Below are 20,000 nucleotides of genomic sequence, written 5' to 3'. Positions count from 1 at the left end.
CTGACTACGTGAGGGTGTTTTTGTGCAAACAAGGAGACTGAATAATTAGGTCGTAAACGTATGTTCACGATTATTTGGCTTTAAGTTTCAAGTACCCTTCAAGTTGGACTGTTCACATTTATACTTCAGCAATGTTTAATTTCAGCCACAAGTCATTTTGCCAATGAAGCAGCATATCCTTTAAATACAGAGGTTAATAACTTGTGGAAAGGAGATAAGAGGGAGCGCTGTACAGTAATATGAGCATAAGGAATGCTGATCCGTAACAAAGCAAAATATTAGGAAACTGTAGGCTATAGGGTTGCTATACAATGATGCCAAATAGTTTTTAATTATCAGACTCGAAAAAGACCAAACGGCGAAAAAGCCAAAGGTTGGAAGTCTTTTAAACCAAAAGGATCGTAGCCAATATTAATGCCCATATTTGCAAACCGATTTGTTTGCCAAAAGTCTAAACTGGTCAAGACATTCCTTTGTCAACCTCAATGTTATTTGAGGTACCTTTTGTTTACTGATCAGTTTCCCTTTCCCATGACTCAAAAGTAGGCTATAAGCTATTATCTTTTAGAGGAAAACAGGACAGCGTATAGTTTTTTCATTTTAAATTGGTAACCCAACTGACCAATGTAAAGTGAGTCTTGTTTGCTGAACACGGAAACAACAGCCTCTTGTAAAAAAGAACAACAAAACTTTTCGTAACACTGAACACCCGAACACAACATCCCGTCCGTCAACTTACCTGAAATTTAAGCGCAGTTCCCCGGACAACTTTGAACACCTACGTTCCAATAATCTTTTCGCATCTTCAGAAGTAACATTTTAAATCTATTGCACTTGCTTTCACGTTATATCATGTTCTTGTTTAAAAGTCCCTTTGTTGCCTGTAGTCGCATGTCTTTCAATGCTTTTCTTGCCTCTTCAACCCGGCAAACTTTTAGCACGCACGGTAGCACCTCAGCGCATTCAAGTTTTTCGTTTTGATCCCCCCCCCAAAAAACTGTACTAGTATAATTATCATGCGCCTATATTCTACACACGACGGGAAGCGTTCCGTCCGTGAACTAAGGATTCGATCATCATTAACCCTATTTCGTGAGCAGATCACGCTAAAACCTTATTTGACAGTAGTTGACATGAACGCTTTTCCTGTGAGAGGTGTTTCTGTAGAAAAAAAAAACACAGCAAAGGCAACGCTGTATGTAAATCAGTTTATTGCAAGAAGACCCCTGGGAACAAAATATGCCAAATACCCTTCCAAGAGGCCCTTGAGAGTACTGAGAGATACAGAAAATACCCAGAGGCCCTCACGAAAAAAATGAGGATTTACAAACAAGTCCAAAGACATGACGGTATAATGACATTGGTTTGTTGGAAACTATTTGTGTAGTAGCCCTACATTCTAAATACTGTAAATTTCAAATGCCTGCTTGCCATTTTAAGTTACTTAAACATTTCTGTTCATCATATCCTATCTCACATGGTATGTACAACTTAATTAACACAGTGCTTTTCTGATCAGGGCAAACCTTAAAAGTACACACAAAATAACTTGACTTTTATGAAATAGACATGCAGACCAACATATAATTCTGTATTAACCTAAAATGTACCGCAAACTATCTTCTATGTGCCAAATAAGTCGTATCCCAATTGAACAATGTGATATACTGTGTTGAGCATACCCAACAAGATGAGAAACCAACCTCCACCTAGATACAGCTGTTGCTATAGTGACAGCGATGGCACTCATAGAATATATACAGAATTTCGAGTGCTGGACAGATTTGGTTCCAATCAATTACTTCATGGTAGAATCGGTAGGCATATTCACTGCATGCCACGAGTTTACGAATCCAGTTAGTACAGTTAATCTGTAAGGATTTCCAGTGTGTAAATTCGGATGCAAATCCTCATAAACCTATCCCACAGGGCTCTGAATACGAATCTCTTTAACAGTTTAAAAAAGAAATATATTTCCATGTTTGGTTTGAACACATGCTGATAAAAGGTGGCAATCATGTTGACAAAAGATGTTGGCTCAAATACAAGCATAAAAACATGTCCTCGAGTATTGATTCTTTTTGGCGTTTTTCTTGTTGTTGATTGTTTTTTAATCATCAAATACAATGGATGTTGTTCGAGTACAAGCACTGTGTTCAGAATACATATGTTGTGCAAGTGCCAAGGGTTTCCCTGGTGTGACCATGACCATCACCGCGATACCAAATGTTACGCAGGGGTTTCCAAGCAACACTGAGTTCTCTCTAGGGTCAAGGGTCAAAACCAGGAAGAGTGCTCTGTGAAACATCTGCAAAACCTTTTCAAAATATACAAATGCTGCAATATATATATGTATATATCCTTTTCTGTAATCAGAACTATTACAAAACTTATAAATTATCAAGTTCTATTCTTAAATATGAAAACATCAAGTCAGTTTCCCAGTTAACAGATTATATTAGGTACACTGTACAGATCAACATACACATATATCCTGCATATATCCTGTATAGAACCAAACACAAAGCATTCCATGTTACTTACTGGTGCCCCAAAGATCTGAGACCAAGAGATCTGACGTAATCTCAGAATAAATAAATTCATAAATAAAGCATGATTAGTCCTCTCAGTAACAGTGGTTTCCTGGGTCCTTCTTGAGATTACCGTAAATGAAACTCTAGATAGACACACACACACACGTAACCCATTAAACTCTCTTTCGACAGTGTACTTTTTTTTATACCTATTCTAAAAATACTTTTGTATTTAAGAAGTACTAACATTGTACTCAACCGAGAGACTAAAAACTACCCTTGAATTGTCCAATAAACTCTAAAACCTCAGTAGTCACATAGTAACATAATATTATTTCTATTCAATAAAGTGACAGTGCTGGACTTCAGTTACAGGAATATCCCTTTTCTACAATAATGTTTTGGAAATACATAGCCCACATAATATTTGGATATATCTATAGAAAGAAACAAAAGAAAAAGAAGAATATATTTACATAAATACCATTAAATATATATAGAGATATTTAACTAGGCTATTATTCCTCAGAGCGCAAGATGAATAGATTTGGGGCTAGCACAGCATGCTTACATGAGGCTATTGGTTTCTATTGAGTTTTTGAGAGAAATGTTACCATTGGTGTGTAACTAGCAGGCCAAGTCATGGCACAACAAAAACATCTTTCCCCCTTTTCAATCTTAAAACTTGATAAAAACCTGTTGAAGAAATAGGCCTATCTCTGTCTTTTCCTCTATGAAAATACCTTCAAATATATACATACATTTAGTCTTAACTTAAAACAAATTAGTATACTGTACACATTCTTTTGTACAAAGAGTAACAAACACAATCTTACGGGCAAAAAAATCTCCATCAGCAAATCATCTTCTTTCAATTGATCAGTTAGTTACAGCAGCAGCAAATCTACCAACAGCGGCCCACTGTTGATGATAATACAGTTGAGTTTGTCCTCCAGTTCAAAGTTTTTAACCAGCAACTTCAACAGGAAGTAGTCACTATTCAACTCACTGATTGGTTGACATCCTCATCAGCTTCAACAGTACTTCCTCATTCTCCGTCTTATTGAAAGCATTCGATCGTCCTCTTGTATTGCACCAAAGATAAATGATAGATAACTTTTTCCAGAAGGTAAAGATCCACACGAGGACGTCGTTGGCTTGGCAACCAGCCAGACAGGACGGCAAGGAGGAGGATAAGGTGAAGGAGAAAGGTAGATCAGAAGATCTCTCTGCACATGGGCAAGTTGACGAATATGAAGACGTTGAACTCGATGAGGATGGAGAAGCAGAGGAAGATGGCGTAGGTGAGCAGACAGGCCAAGCCCAGGCGCTTGTCCAGAGTCCATTTGTTTAGGTGGACTCCCAGAACCTGAGGAAGAACCAAAAAAGAGAGGAGAGGAGGACAGGAGTGAGGAAGGGAGGAGAAGAGAGGAGAAGAGAGGACAGGAGTGAGGACGGAAGGAGGGGAGAGGAGAAGAGAGGACAGGAGTGAGGACGGAAGGAGGGGAGAGGAGAAGAGAGGAGAGGAGTGGGGAAGGGAGGAGAGGAGAGGAGAGGAGAGGAGTGAGGACGGAAGGAGAGGAGAGGACAGGAGTGAGGACGGAAGGAGAGGAGAGGACAGGAGTGAGGACGGAAGGAGGGGAGAGGAGAAGAGAGGAGAGGAGTGGGGAAGGGAGGAGAGGAGAGGAGAGGAGAGGAGAAGAGAGGAGTGAGGACGGAAGGAGAGGAGAGGACAGGAGTGAGGACGGAAGGAGAGGAGAGGACAGGAGTGAGGAAGGGAGGAGAGGAGAGGAGAAGAGAGGCAGAACTATCTTTAGTCGGAGTATGAGACACTACCAGTGTCGAACAGGTGTGGAAGGGTGAGAAGGCTTGTGAGGCATATGCCTCCTCGATCCTTTTTCAACACCAACCCCACACACATTACCACCCATCTAAAAATGGCCCCCGCCGTAATCAAATGAAGTCGTCTCTTACTGTGAAGAAGACTGAAGCCAGAAGCAGTCCAACAGAGAAGATGAGCCCCCTGCTGTTCAGATGGATCTGAACACACACAGGGACGGGTTCCATTAACAACATGTACACAATAAGAACCATTATGATACATCGTAGACACCAGACACAACTGTCGATATTCCTCCAAGACTTGGTTGGCTAGCTGTGTGAGTGTGGTGTGTATGGGGGGAGGCGTATGTGTGTGTGTGTGTGCAGGAGACAGACCTCAGAGCCGTAGTCGATGCACAGAGTTTGCAGGCACCAGGGTAGACCCAGACCCACCAGGATATCAAACACGTTACTGCCGATGGAGTTGGAGATGGCCATGTCACCCAGACCTGAGGACAAACACTTTCATCAATCCCTACTGAATCAATCTCTACTGAATCAATCCCTACTGAATCAATCCCTACTGAATCAATCCCTACTGAATCAATCCCTATGGAATCAATCCCTACTGAATCAATCATCATTGTGTGTGTGTGTCTAAAAGTGTGTCATGTGTTTTGTGTGCTACGGCTAATGTCCCTGTGCGAGAATTGATGCATGTGTGTGCACGTGTGTGTGCACGTGTGTATGTGCCTACCTTGCCGTGCCACGATGAGGCTGGCCATGCAGTCTGGAACACTGGTGCCCGCCGCCAGGAAGGTGATGCCCATGATGACATCAGGGATGCCCAGGGTAAACCCAATCACAGTCACCTGAAACAGCAGATTCCAACTCACATGAAAACCTCTGACAGATAAATAAAGTTAGATTCAATTCTACCTTGGATTCTACTACTGTCAGCTCAAAGCATAGACTTGTGCTTTGTGGAACAATGTTAAGGATACTTTTTCCGATATAAATCATATGCTACTTCAATAAGGTGAACTGGGACAAGATACAATAACAATACTCCAAAATTCAATTCGATTCAAACGACTTTATCAACATCAAGTATATTTACAGAACCATGGTCAACAATAACAAACAATCCAAAACGAATAAATATTCAAACCAGAGGCGTAGCCAGAAACATATTTTTGGGTAGACCTAGAAAAATATGGATAGGCATCTTTTCAGTTTTTTTCTTTTTTTACTTATTTACTTCGCGATGTGCACCCGGTGCATCATTTTTGCCTGTGCCTTCCCAGGCCTACCCGTGGCTACGCCCCTGGTTCAAACCCCACAGGAATTCCTTTTTTTTCCCACAAAATGCCACAGACTTCCCAGAAAAAAACCTCAAGATGGCAGCTTCTGCTGACTCACCATCCAGACCATGATGTAGGAGAGGCAGGCGATCCAGATGGTGGAGGTGACGAAGGCCACCATGAACCAGTTCTGCCAGCGCCGCTTGGCACAGTTGGGCACGGTGAGGAAGAGGAGGAGGCAGAGCGGCCACATGACCAGCCACTTCAGCTTGTTACACCCCCCCGCTGGGGAGAGATGAGGGGGAGGGAGGGGGGGGGGGGGGGGAGGGAGGGGGGGGAGGGGGAGGGAGGGGGAGGAAGGGAGAACCATAAGGATCGGTGAGAAACAAACGGATGGAAGGTGGAGAGAGAGAGAGAGAGAGAGAGAGAGAGAGAGAGAGAGAGAGAGAGAGAGAGAGAGAGAGAGAGAGAGAGAGAGAGAGAGAGAGAGAGAGAGAGAGAGAGAGAAAGAAAGAGAGAGAGAGAGAGAGAGAAAGAGAGAGAGAGAGAGAGAGAGAGAAAGAGAGACAACAATAAGGGTGGGTACACGGTGCTTATTTGAATCCCGACGCCAGAGTGGCCGCTCGGTGTTCTACACCGGCCTTCGGGTGAGCACACTGGATGTGTTACCTGGTATCTTGAAAGGCACCAGCGGGCCCTCGTCCTCGCCCTCGCCCTCCTCCTCCCCCTCTCCGTCATTCTCGTTGTTCTCGTTGTCCTCGTTCTCCGTCTCGTTCCCCGACTCCACGCCGTCCTGCAGCCGGCACCGCCCGTTCAGACCCCGCTCGACCCCGCCCATGCCGTTCTCCAGGCCCCGCCTCTCCGGGAGCCTGGAGGCGGAGTCCGAGTCGCCGTTGGTGATGCGGGTCACCCGGGTCTCACTGGTGTTGATCAGCCTCTGTCTCTGTCGCGATACAGCGCCAGCTGGAAGGTCACTCACCTCTGTGTGTGTGTGTCACCTGTGTATGTGTCACCTGTGTGTGTGTGTGTGTCACCTATGTGTGTGTCACCTGTGTGTGTGTGTGTGTCACCTATGTGTGTGTGTGTGTGTCACCTATGTGTGTGTGTGTGTGTCACCTGTGTGTGTGTCACCTGTGTGCCTTCAGGAAGGCCAAAGTGTTTGCATGCGTGTGTGTGTGTGTATAGGTGTGTATGTGTTTGTATGTTTCAGTATCTGCCTCTGCTTGTGTGTGTGCGTGTGTGTCTTGCCTCGTTGATGAGCATGCGCGAGGCCATGGTGAGGCGTGTCCGTGGGGAGAAGTGGCTGGTGATCATGATCCTCATGCCGGCCTCAGAGAAGGACAGCTGGTGAGGGTACGCCGACAGCAGCTCGTCCACCATCAACACAGACGGTTTACAGTGGAAGTTAGCTACAGGAACAAACCCAAAAAGGCCCCACCCACCGGAATCACCACTCACTCCTCTCAGAATCAACAGGGTATGGTTTGAAGCGACAGAACAGGACGGAGCCGAAATGGCGGCTCAGCTATGGTGAACCGATGGTGTAATGTTGGACACAAAATGGCCGTCGTTTGTTGCGGACACGCACCTTTCTTGAGCAGGACGGCGGTGGCGTCGCAGGTGACGTCCTCTAGGTCGGTGCTTCCTGTCAGGCCGTTGGTCAGGTTTATCGAGCTCTTCTTCCGGCGGTCGAAGTAGCGGTGCGCTCGGCCGTTAAACCTACAGGCACAGGGTTGAAAAAAGGGGTTAACAGTGTCTGCCAAACATTCCATGTTTAGTCATCATGTCGGACCACCGGAATACACATATTACATGTTGTTTTAAAGGCTAGCTGGAATAGGAAATTAATAAATGAAAATTATACTCACTTCATGATGATGATGTAAACCAGATACATCAGGACCAGTACTAACGACTCCCACCTGGAATAAATCACATCCACAAACTCTCAATCACTGAAATCAAGCCCAGTGGCCGGTTACGTATAATCACAAATGTTTTATGTACGTGACTAAAACGTACCATGTGACCTTCTCATCGTAGATAAACTGTCGGGTAAAAAAGAAGATAATATCAGCGAAAGTAAAATTTGCCGTAAAAGTATCTATTCTCACACAGACAGGACCCCAACTGGACTTTTCAGCAATACCATGTCTTTTCCACAAGAGGGCACCCTCTCTCCAGCGATTCTCTCCATTTGAGCAAACTACAATTTAAACTCATTAGAATCTATGCATTAACATAATACACTGGTGATGCAGTGTGTGTGTGTGTGTGTGTGTGTTCGAGTCCAAGATATACATTGATGACGCACAAAGATGTCACATCAGTGTGTGTGTGTGTGTATGGTTGCATGTGTGTGTGTATGGTTGCGTGTGTGTGTGTGTGCATCCCTGTGTGAATAAGTGTGAACACGTGCGGGTGTGTGTGGCCTCTATGTAAGGGTACAGTCAGTTGGACTAATTGGGATGACTGCATTAGTTTAACCAATGCTTACCCTCTCTCACTCCCTCCATCTCTCTCTCTTTCTCTCTCTCTTTCTCTCTCTCTCTCTCTCTCTCTCTCTCTCTCTCTCTCTCTCTCTCTCTTCTCCCTCCCACTATCCCTCTAACTCTCTCTCTCTTTCTTTCTCTCTCTTTCTTTCTTCTCTCTCTCTCTCTCTCTCTCTCTCTCTCTCTCTCTCTCTCTCTCTCTCTCTCTCTCTCTCTCTCTCTCTCACTCTTTTGCATTCTCTGTATTTCTCTGCCTACAGTACTGTATTAATTGGTGTGGGTGAATGGCTGTAAATGACATGATTGTGAAATGACTACAATTGCGTCCTATTCAAAGACAGAAATTGTGTGTGTGTGTGTGTGTGTGTGTTTCCATATATATGTGTGTGCGCATGCAAGTATATTTGCATGTGTATTTTTCCACTTACTGCGATAAGAGCCACAATAGAGAAGGTGTAATATGTAGAATCTCTCAGTAGTGTCCAATGGGAGAGCTTCACCGCCTACAAGCAGAAAGAGAAAGAAATGAGTAACAGTTAACAACTGAAATTGCACAGTTCAGTTGTTAACTGTGAACATAATAACATACATAAAATACATGTAAGTGCTCTTGAGTTGACCCTGAGGTTCAAATGTATCTGTGGCAGCGAAGTACGACACACCTACAATAAAGGTGTTGGTGTATCCATTGATTTTACATAAGCAGACGCCGTAGCTAGATACCTAGCAGAGTGATGACTAACTGACTTAGAATTTCAGTCCCCCTCCTACAGTAAAAACATTACATATCACTCCCAGAGAAATCTTTTTTTTTACTTTAGATATCCCTCCAACAACTAGTACATTGGTTTAGAGGAAAAACTAGCAAAGAAGAGAGAGCATAAACTTGTATATTTTCTAAGAAAAAAGCTAACAGCAGCTTAGCATTAACGAGATAAACAACGAGGGGAGGTTAGCTTGAGCGCATTAAGATGATTTTAATACACCAAACCCAACCCCCCCTGACAGGAGTAGCTCTCCTTACATAACACACAATCTGTGATCAAATCTCTGTTTTACCTCGCTATTTTTTCAGGGCTTATCTGGGGGGGGGGGGGTTGTTGTCATGCAAGCTTATGTCCTGGCTTGCCATGTCAAACTACCACTATGATGTAAAGTCATGTTAAGGAGTCAGGCTTTAACCCCACATCTGACACGCCATATGGGTGGACACTAGGAAAACATGATATTGCATTGTGTGTGTACAGTACAGTACAGTACAGTACATCTGTGACGACACACACGTGTTGGGCTCCAAGCCAAGGATACACAGTGTGTATGTACCGTGCAGGCTATTCAGCGCAGGCACTTGCCATGGCGTGTAAGGGGAATGGGATGCAACTGGAACGCACTTGTCTATTTATGCGTGTTTACATGTGTGTGAACGACAGTTTCAGCATGCATGGACTGTTGCCAGGTCAACTGCACGGCGGAGCGGAGCCAACAACATATCAGTGGGTGTGTTTTTTCGTTGGTGACATCATACCTGCCCAGCGAAGAGCCCACACACTCCTATGATGCACAGGATGTTGAACACGGCCGAACCCACAATGGTCCCCACCCCCACATCACCTTTAGTCACGAACACCCCTGCAGAGATACACACACACACACACACGCAGATAAGCATGTCATTCACACACACACACACACTCACTCCCGCACCCATATAGAGTTCCTTTACACACACACACACATGCAATCACACACACTCTCCATTTAGACACACACAGGTTTGAATTGTTAAAGACAACAACATTCCAGGCATTCCATTTAGACGGACACACAAATGCGAGCGCACACCATACACCCACACAAACCCCCCCCTTCATAACAGCAGCATACACACAGTATCTCCTGTATGTGGGGCTACCATGACTTCAGATGCTTCACACACAGTAAACATCAGTCACGGTGGTCACAACACGTGTAGACGACCCAGCTTCAAGTAAGGTGGCTCAGTGCTAGAACTTGTGACAGCAAGGGTCACAGGTTCAAGGGTCACAGGTTCAAGGGTCATAGGTTCAAGGGTCATAGGTTCAAGGGTCATAGGTTCAAATCCTCTCTGCAGTTCTCTTTGGATCAAAGCATCGGCTGCATGATCACATCCGGTTACAACATAGTCAATGGCTTCTGCAGGTCAGTTTGAGTATATTTAAGTTAAAAAAAAGGCGATCTTGGTATTCCAAACCAAGTTTGCTTGACGGACATCGTTGGAAACTTCATGAAAGGGAAGGATCGCTTTGCATCTCATCAGCATAGTGATGTTTGCAGAAACCTAATTTGCCTATATAGCAGTTTGGGATTTACATAATACAACTGGAATTCTATTGTGTATGCTGAAATATGGCTCCACTGTAATCTGTTCAGATGAAAGCAGCTGCTAATGGATATTGCTCTTCATGGTCTGTGCATACTGTTCCATAGGGTCTGTGGAGGGGAGACGGATTAGCATAGGGGATAGGAGACAGGGGAGCGGGAGGAGGCTAGGAAACAGGATATAGGGGAGGAGACAGGCAATGGGGAGGAAGATTGGAGCTAGTGAAGGAGGGGTGGGGATAGAGGAGGGCTAGGAGGGAGGGAGAATGTTACCGATGACGGAGGTGAACAGTTCAGGGGCGGAGCTCCCGGCTGCCATGAAGGTGGCCCCTGCTACGTCCTCACTCAGGTCCAGACGCTGGAGAGAGAGAGAGAGAGGGAGAGGGAGAGAGAGAGAGAGGGAGAGAGAGGGAGGGAGAGAGAGGGAGAGAGAGGGACAGGGAGAGGGAGAGGGAGGGAGGGGGGAGAGAGAGAGAGAGAGAGAGAGAGAGAGAGAGAGAGAGAGAGAGAGAGATGGAGAGAAAGAGAGAGAGGGAGGGAGAGAAAGAGAGAGAGAGAGATAGAGAGAAAGGGAGAGGGAGAGAGAGAGCAGGAGAGAGAGAGATAGAGAGAGGGAGGGAGATGGAGAGAAAAAGAGAGAGGGAGAGGGAGAGAGATCGATAGAGAGAGGGAGGGAGAGAACGAGAGAGAAGGAGAAAGAGATGTTAAGAGAAAGGGATAGAGGGAGAGAGGAAAATAAATAAATATATATATAAAACAGAGAAAGAGAGAGAGGGGGAGAGAGATGGAGAGAAAGAGAGAGGAGAAAGAGATGTTAAGAGAAAGGGATAGAGGGAGAGAGGAAAATAAATAAATAAATATATAAAACAGAGAAAGAGAGGAAGGGAAAGAGAAAGAATGCTAAACACGTTTATCCTAATCAGTGCCAACATAACTCCACATCGACTGAATGCCACACAGCCCAGCGTGTCCCTCTGATCCTTGACCCTGGCATGAACTACAACCCCCAACAACGCAGGGTTAGGATCAACACCAACAGGACGTAAGAGGATTACATCCCGTCCTGTCCTGTGCATGTATGTTTGCCCACATGCATACCTCGCATATCTTCTCCAGAGATGGGACGAAGTAGTCATCACACACCAGGGCGAGAGCACAGAACATGTATATGGCCTGAAAGGAGAGAGGGAGGGAAGGAAGGAGAGGGGGAGGAAGAAAGGGGGTGAAAGAAAGGGGGTGAAAGAGGGGGAGAGACCGAGAAGAGGCAAGAAAGACAGAGAGAGAAAAGACAGAGACCAAGAGAGGAAGAGAGGTAAAGAAGGAAAGATCAAAAGAGAGGGAGAAAGAGAGGGCAGGAAGGAACGAGGGGGGGAGAAGAGAACAATCAGATAAATAGCCAGAAGTCATATTCATGATGTAACAAGACGTGTAATATGGCATATGAGCACTTGCAAATACATATTTCATGCCCGGGTATTACTGTACAAAACCAGTTCACGTGCAAGCATAGAAATGGGAGCATTGTATTGAGAGGAAGAGCGAGAACAAGAGATAGATGAGAGAGAGAGAGAGATAGAAAGAGAGAGAGAGAGAGAGAGAGAGAGAGAGAGAGAGAGAGAGAGAGAGAGAGAGAGAGAGAGAGAGAGAGAGAGAGAGAGAGAGAGAGAGAGAGAGAGAGAGAGAGAGAGAGAGAGAGAGAGAGAGAGAGAGGAGGGAGAGAGAGAGAGAGAGAGAGAGAGCGAGAGAGAGAGAGAGAGAGAGAGAGGAGAGAGAGAGAGAGAGAGAGAGAGAGAGAGAGAGAGAGATAGAAAGAGAGAGAGAGATAGAAAGAGAGAGAGAGAGAGGGAGAGAGAGAGAGAGAGAGAGAGAGAGAGAGAGAGAGAGAGAGAGAGAGAGAGAGAGAGAGAGAGAGAGGAGAGAGAGAGAGAGAGAGAGAGAGAGAGAGAGAGAGAGAGAGAGAGAGAGAGAGAGAGAGAGAGAGAGAGAGAGAGAGGGGAGGGAGAGACCTCAGGTAAGAACAGAGCGGAACTCTCAGGAGTCAGTGTGTCCTTGTGAGGATGAGGAGTGCCGTAGGCCTTCGGCCATTGCAGAGGGGGGCTGTGCTGGGGATTGGGTTTATTTTGGAATAAAGGGCCGGGTGGGATTATCATCCTTGTGGTTTTAATCCGGGTGTGGATTTGGGGTCAAGAAGGAGGTTAAGAGCAAAACAATGAATCGCTTCACTGTCTTCCAGAATGCGTGTGTTCCAGTATTTGTGTGTTTGTGTCTGTGTACGGTCGCACCTCAGAAAATGAGCTACGCCAATTCACATGACAATACATTTGAACTTAAACCAATATAATTTTTTTTTAATTCTTTTTTTTAATTTTGTTCAAGAATATATAGCAGGATTTAATTGCAAACAAATGGATGAACCTAGCCGGAAATGGATTGATTTGCTTGGTGAAAGTACCAACCCTCAGGTCTAAGGCTAGCGAATGTCAGTAACAACACAATCCACTTTACTGGCACCGAGTTCTCGTGAGGCGTGCTCTGTGTGCAGGATGCAAACATCTTAAACCAGTCAGCTGTTTAGCGCTGCTACCAGGGTTAGCGTCCCGCTGAGCTAGCCAGGCGGAGAGAGAACAAGCTCAGCGCGACATGACTCCCGCCTCGGGCCTTCCGCCTACGCGGAAAAAAACGGCGTGGCGTGCGCCGATGTCACGGAGAGTCCCCTACACCCCCCCTCATCCCCCGCCCCTACCACCCGAAACCCCCCCGATGTCCTGCAACTCCTCTCATCTCTCCAGGGGAGTTCGGGCGGTCAAGCATATGCCTGACCCAGTGAGGTGTGTTTTCTGTGGATGAGCAGGCGGTGAGCTGGACGGCCTGAGGTTTGTCAGGACCCCACGGGGGTTGTGGGTGGAGAGAGAGAGGGGTCGGGGTGAGTGGATGTGGTTCATTTAGTTGGATGAGAGAGCATGAGGTTGATGTGGTGCTCTTTGAAAAGGCTCCATGCATCATGTGGATCTGGATCTCCTCACACACACACACACACACACACACACACACACACTGAATGCTGACGTAGTCCAACTCGTGTTTGATATAAGTTATCCCTTCACTTATCTTTGCAACCCACTTTTCCATAACATAGCTCTCTCTCTCTCCACCTTCTCCTCACTCTTGTTTTTCCCTGCACTTCTCGCTCCCCGCACACTGAGGTCCTGTCAGCACTGCTGGCACTTTATTTATTGCCTGCTGCAAATACATCCCAATTACAACCAGACGTATCCACAATAGAGAAAGAGAGAGATGAAGAGAGAGAGAGAGGAGAGAGAGATAGAGAGAGATGGAGAGAGAGCGAGAGCAAGAGCAAGAGAAAGAAATCGAGAGAGAGAGAGAGAGAGAGAGAGAGAGAGAGAGAGAGAGAGAGAGAGAGATAGAGAGAGAGAGAGAGAGAGAGAGAGAGAGAGAGAGAGAGAGAGAGAGAGAGAGAGAGAGAGAGAGAGATGAAGAGACAGAGATGAAGAGAGACGAGATGGAAAGAGAGAAAGAGAGAGAGAGAGAGAGAGAGAGAGAGAGAGAGAGAGAGAGAGAGAGAGAGAGAGAGAGAGAGAGATGGGGGAGGCGAAGGAAGAGGAAGGGTCTGTGACATACCGACTCATACTGTGCAGACTCAAATGCAGTGTTCAGCTTGGCGGGAAAGCTTGGACTCAGGGGCCGTTTGTTTAGCCTTGGACACTAGCCCGCTAGCAATTACCCCATGGTTTTCCCACTATGGAAACGTGGACCAGGAACAGTGGAGCTGAGAATGTTGTTATTTGGTTTCCCCCTTGCTGTCTGTTAGTTAAATTTTTTATTTTAAAGCCTACTTGTTTGTTTCACAGGAACTTAGGAGAAGCTGGGTGTTGTTGCAGGCTAAAGACCTGGTGATTCTTTCTGATGTTGGGATACAGGAAGGTAGACACAGATGAAACACACACACATCCACAATAGCACACACACACTGACACACACACACACACACGGGACAGGGTGTGTGTACTCACACACATGACGTGCAAGGTCACCGCTCCCTCAGTCCTCTCCTTGTGAGTGAACAGGTCGGTGGGAAATTCGTGCAGCGCTGGAAGAAATACAGAGATCGGGTTAGACAACTGTGTGAGTGAGTGTGTGTGTGTGTATTGCGCAAGGACATGGTTTCAAGACCCAGAGAGGTCAGCTTTACCGTCACCCTCGAGAGAAAAACACTCTAACTCATGTAAACTGACAAGGGCCAGCCTCATAGCACCTTGCCCAAGACACTCTGTGTGTGTGTGTGTGTGTGTGTGTGTGTGAGTGTCTCCTCTGAGAACAACCAGTAGAGAAAAGAGAGAGAGGGAGAGGGAGAGAAAGAAATAAAAAGGCAGAGAGAGATGGAAAAAATGAACGACAAGGTGAGGACAAAGAGAGGGCAGAGAGGAGAGAAAGATAAGATAAAAATAGAGCTAGGGATATTTCGAGTAAGACAAGAGGGAAGGAAAGGAAAGAGGTAGCCAGTTTAGGAGCAATCTGCTTAAGCAAGAGAAGGATGGAGAGAGAGGGTGTGTGAGAGAGAGAAAGAGAGAGAGAGAGAGAGAGAGAGAGAGAGAGAGAGAGAGAGAGAGAGAGAGAGAGAGAGAGAGAGAGAGAGAGAGAGAGAGAGAGAGAGAGAGAGAGAGAGAGAGAGAGAGAGAGAGAGAGAGAGAGAGAAAGAGAGGGCAGGGCTGTTGTTCCACCTAAGAAACAGAGAGGGTTGAGAGATTGAGAGAAGAAGAGGGAAATACATGGGAAGAAAGAGAGAGAGAACAAAAGGAGAGGATGAGGAAGGTGAGAGAGAGGGAAGGAGAGAGAGAGGGAAGGAGAGAGAGAGGGAAGGAGAGAGAGAGGGAAGGAGAGAGAGAGGGAAGGAGAGAGAGAGGGAAGGAGAGAGAGAGGGAAGGAGAGAGAGAGGGAAGGAGAGACAGTTTGAGAAAACGCAAGACGGAGAAAATAGGGTGACAAACTGAAAAAGAGAGAGGGATGTGTCAGTCTTCACCTCCCTGCCTCCTTGTCCTTTATTTCTTCCATTCCTCTCTTCTCTCTCTCTCTACCCCGCCACTTCTTCACACCAGCTGGGCCTAGGCTACTAACAGACTTTGCCCTCAACTAGCGGCGCCAAGTGTTGAGAGATGCTTCTCTCTCTTACACTCTCTCTCACACACACACTCTCTCTCTATCTCCCCCCATCTCTCTCTCTCTGTTCATCTCTCTCTTCATCTCTCTTTCTTCATCTCTCTCTCTCTCTCTCTCTCTCTCTCTCTCTCTCTCTCTCTCTCTCTCTCTCTCTCTCTCTCTCTCCCAACACCGATCCCCCTCATCATCCCCATCTCCTATACCAATCAACAGCCCATTCACGGCTACAGGCCACCACTAACATCTGCTACACATTTCAACACATTTCCACAAAAAAGTGCAGCCAGGCCAACAGAGCTAGCTCGAGGCTAACACGGCGGCTAGCTAACCCTAGCTCTGTGTCTGTATAAGACTAGCAGCTAGGCTAGCACTACCACTACTGCTATAGTTAGCTACATGTATTTATGTAGCGAATACAGGACAAAAGCTAACCAGCTAGCTAGTCTATGGTGTGTCCTTAACCTGAGTTTGGGTCAGCCATCATTTACTTTCCCAGCTGCTTCTGGAAAACTTTCCTCCTAGTTTCTCTGGCACTTCTGAGCATTGACCTATTTACATTCATCTCCATGTATTTGAGTTGATGCAAGTTACCAACGCCCTTCAACACAACACAGAACAGCAACTTAAGATTCGCAAGCAGGGAGTTTAATGACTACTGTGCCACTGCATGTGTTTAATATTTACTTGTTTCACCATACCCTCAGCCATGCTCGGTACACGTGTGTGTACAGTATGTGTGTGTGTGTGCATACATGTGTGTATCCCACAAGGAAAACAAGCAAGTCTCATGACAGGAAAGGTACATAGATAATATAAGAGGAAGGTGCTATTCTTGGAATAAGAGAGGTAAGGGGGGGGGGAGGACAGAGAGAGAAAGGAAAGAGAAGAGAAAGAGAGATTAAAAGAAACGCAGCCATTTCACAGATGCCCAAGGTGACTGACTCCCCTATTCTTCAAAGACAGAGAAGAAAAAAGAAGAAAAAAAACACCTCTATTTGGCGTAGTAACGGGCCGTGAAAGAGAGGCTCTAACTAATCCATGTAATTTCCCTTGAGAACCCCCACACACACACTCAAGCACACACACACACCCACACACAGAGTAAAGTACATGGAAACGCACCCGACGTTCGCAAACACACACTCATGAAAACATGCACGCACTCGCACACCGAAGAGCCGCGCGTGTCAACGACACTGCCTCTCATAAATCCCGGGTCGGTGGCATCCCTCCTGGGGAACAAGCTCCAGCACGTCAACAAACCCCCGCTCTAATCAGGGACTCGATTCACCTTGAGACACTAAATGAGAGAATGAAAGACTTTCCCCTCCAGATGAACAGGACGCCTAATGAGTCTCAAGCAGAGGAGGATTGTCGGGGATGTAATTGATATGAGAGGGGGGATAAAGTGTTTCCTTACAGGCCCAGGTGGGGAAGAATTAGAGTCAGTCTCTGAACCAAGGATGATACAATTAGCTCTGGTTGGCCAGTGTTTGGGCTGGGCCAAAACTTAGCATGGTACAATGGATGGAAGCCTGTGTTCCCGGACTATTCCGGATATGTGTGTGTGTGTGTGTGTGTCCAGACTAAGGCTGTGTGTGCCAGGGGAACATGGGGAGCAGATGCACAGCATTCTGGAACATTCCAGGTCCCTGTTCACGGTACTATGCCAATGGAAATCACCGCCAAAGACACACACACTATATGTACTCGTAGTACACATAAAGCATGAACACACACACAGGCGTACACAAAAAAGTATTGACACACACATGCACACACACACACACGCACACACCCCAAACTCCCAGAGGGTGGAACAGCCTCCACACTCCAATGCGTCAGTAATTGCCCAAACAAACTTTTCATCTGTGGCTGTATGGTCTGCTTTGACCATGAAGAAGAAGACAGCCAATCACAGGAGCCACCTGAAGCCTTCCAGGGCCATCGCGCAAGCCCTTTCTTCTGTTACGTAAATTGTCGGATTTCTGAAGTGACTCACCCCAATCCGGTCCTATTCACCATCTCCGTCAGAGGTGGTGCACTGACGACTTTCGGAACGGTACCAAACGTGCGTGCATCGCGTGCGCGTCGGCGTGTACGAACGTTGTGTTTTAGAGTCAGCAATGTGCGTTTGTTCTTTGACGCCATACAAGGAGCACGTGTCCTTTTAAAAGGCTTGGAATTACATTCAAGAGGACCTATACGTGTGTGTGCGGCCAAAGGTGCCCTGACACAAAGACACTGACACGTGTGTTACACGCTAGGAGCTGGGAGGAAAGGTGACGACTTGCCGGAGCAGGTGTCTGAACACTTTCGGCTTACTGTGGAGGAATAAGAATCACTTTGCAATTACTCTAACCACAGTATGGCATATCCATCCAAATACGCAGAGACAACGCTCACTGCACAACACAGCCACATACACATACACACACCAAAGAGAACATGAGAAAGACACAAAGAAACTGTACACACACACGCACAGTTTGATTCATCAGATACGGCATCTCCACCATTCAAAGCTGGAGTGTGTTCGTGGCGTCGCCAAGCACGACCCACTCCATGGCAACCGTGTCTCCTCCAGAGCGAGTGGGCTTAAGTGTCAGAGGAAGAGATGGATGGAGAGAGAGAGAGAGAGAGAGAGAGAGAGGGGGGGGGGGGAAGGAGAGAGAGAGAGACAGAGAGAGAGAGAGAGAGAGAGATAAGGGGAAAGGGTGACGGAGAGAGGGACGGAGAGAAGGTGAAAGGGGGGGGGACGGAGGAAGAGGGGCGGCGAGAAAGAGGGATGAGGGAAGGACAAGACTGAGGGAGGATGGGAGGGAGGGAGTCAGTGAGAGAGGGGGAGGTCGACGGAAGGGAGAGGAGGGGGGGTCAAAGGAGGGAGTCAAAAGAGGGTAGGACAGGGGAGGGAGGTAGAAAGGGAGGTGGACGGGGAGAGAGGGAGGTAGAGAGGGAAGGGAGGGGAGAGAGGGAGGTAGAGAGGGAGGTGGACGGGGAGAGAGGGAGGTAGAGAGGGAAGGGAGGGGAGAGAGGGAGGTAGAGAGGGAAGGGAGGGAGGGGAGAGAGGGAGGTAGAGAGGGAAGGGAGGGGAGAGAGGGAGGTAGAGAGGGAGGTGGACGGGGAGAGAGGGAGGTAGAGAGGGAGGTGGACGGGGAGAGAGGGAGGTAGAGAGGGAGGTGGACGGGGAGAGAGGGAGGTAGAGAGGGAGGTGGACGGGGAGAGAGGGAGGTAGAGAGGGAGGTGGACGGGGAGAGAGGGAGGTAGAGAGGGAGGTGGACGGGGAGAGAGGGAGGTAGAGAGGGAAGGGAGGGGAGAGGTGGGCACACAAATAAAAGATTTCTCACAAGCTAGTCACCCATCAGTACTGGAACTACAGTAGATTAGAAGTCGTTAGCATAGCAGGGCTAGACGGCTCGAGGGCTTTGTGCCACAAGCGGAGCAGCTGGCTCCACTAGGTCCATACAGTGCATGACAGTAGACTGTACTCAAGATGGTGATGGCTGTGGATGGGCGGAGGGGGGGGATAGAGGAAACAGCTCTCACTCAGAATATTCAGAAGGCAGGGAGGAGGGAAAAGGAGAAGAGGGAGAGAGAGAGAGTGTGTGTGTGTGTGTGTGTGTGCAGTGGGGTGTGTTTCGTTACCAGGGCAGCAGCTGTTGCAGGGCATCCCAGTGACCCCAGCTGCAGTGACGCTAAACAGGGACATGTTTTAGTGCTGTGCAGGACTTCCTGGAACATCTCTCCCCCGTGTGCACACACGCGCATGCACGCCCCTACAGCCTCTTATTCTCTTATTCTATCTATGCCTGCTTTCCCTCCCTCCCCCGCCCCCCCCCCCCTCATGACACACACACATCACCCCCACCACCATAACCCCCATCATCCCCAACTCCATTTCCTTGTGCAATCACCCCGGTCTCCCATGTCTCTCCCCTCTCTGCTCAATCAGTGGCAGTCAATGTTCTAATCAGCAATCAGACCCTCGGTACTGAAGCTCACTCCAGTTCTGCTCTTTCTTTCTGTCTCCCTCCCTCCCTCCATCTATCTCTCTCTTCCTTTCTCTCTCTCTCTCTCTCTCTCTCTCTCTCTCTCTTCCTTTCTCTCTCTCTCTCTCTCTCTCTTTCCTTCTCTCTCTCTCTCTCTCTCTCTCTCTCTCTCTCTCTCTTCCTTTCTCTCTCTCTCTCTCTCTCTCTCTCTCTCTCTCTCTCTCTCTCTCTCTCTCTTCCTTTCTCTCTCTCTCTCTCTCTCTCTCTCTCTCTCTCTCTCTTCCTTTCTCTCTCTCTCTCTCTCTCTCTCTTCCTTTCTCTCTCTCT

At 47.1% G+C, this 20,000-nt stretch overlaps 2 protein-coding genes across 2 annotated transcripts in view; both read right to left on the bottom strand.

Moving 5' to 3' along the window:
• LOC146237579 (ras and Rab interactor 2-like) overlaps positions 1 to 971 on the bottom strand; it is a 29,749-nt gene extending 28,778 nt beyond the window's left edge. The window contains 1 exon segment of the mRNA XM_084685364.1: positions 740 to 971. The gene's annotated coding sequence lies outside the window, so the exon portion shown is untranslated.
• Positions 972 to 1,203: 232 nt separating this feature from the next.
• Positions 1,204 to 20,000, bottom strand: part of LOC146237578 (sodium/potassium/calcium exchanger 3-like) — a 32,187-nt gene continuing 13,390 nt past the window's right edge. Inside the window, 15 exon segments of the mRNA XM_084685062.1 lie at positions 1,204 to 3,903; positions 4,509 to 4,574; positions 4,752 to 4,864; positions 5,113 to 5,227; positions 5,778 to 5,944; positions 6,329 to 6,602; positions 6,908 to 7,068; positions 7,248 to 7,378; positions 7,528 to 7,581; positions 7,682 to 7,707; positions 8,580 to 8,654; positions 9,677 to 9,780; positions 10,783 to 10,867; positions 11,608 to 11,682; positions 14,541 to 14,617. Coding sequence (XP_084541188.1) covers positions 3,751 to 3,903; positions 4,509 to 4,574; positions 4,752 to 4,864; positions 5,113 to 5,227; positions 5,778 to 5,944; positions 6,329 to 6,602; positions 6,908 to 7,068; positions 7,248 to 7,378; positions 7,528 to 7,581; positions 7,682 to 7,707; positions 8,580 to 8,654; positions 9,677 to 9,780; positions 10,783 to 10,867; positions 11,608 to 11,682; positions 14,541 to 14,617 — 1,676 coding nt within the window. The 3' untranslated portion in view covers positions 1,204 to 3,750.

The sequence above is a fragment of the Hypomesus nipponensis genome, chromosome 21, assembly GCF_054491055.1.
Source record: "Hypomesus nipponensis isolate SF chromosome 21, ASM5449105v1, whole genome shotgun sequence".
NCBI classification, from domain to species: Eukaryota; Metazoa; Chordata; class Actinopteri; order Osmeriformes; family Osmeridae; genus Hypomesus; species Hypomesus nipponensis.
This window is presented reverse-complemented; position numbering and strand designations above follow the sequence as displayed.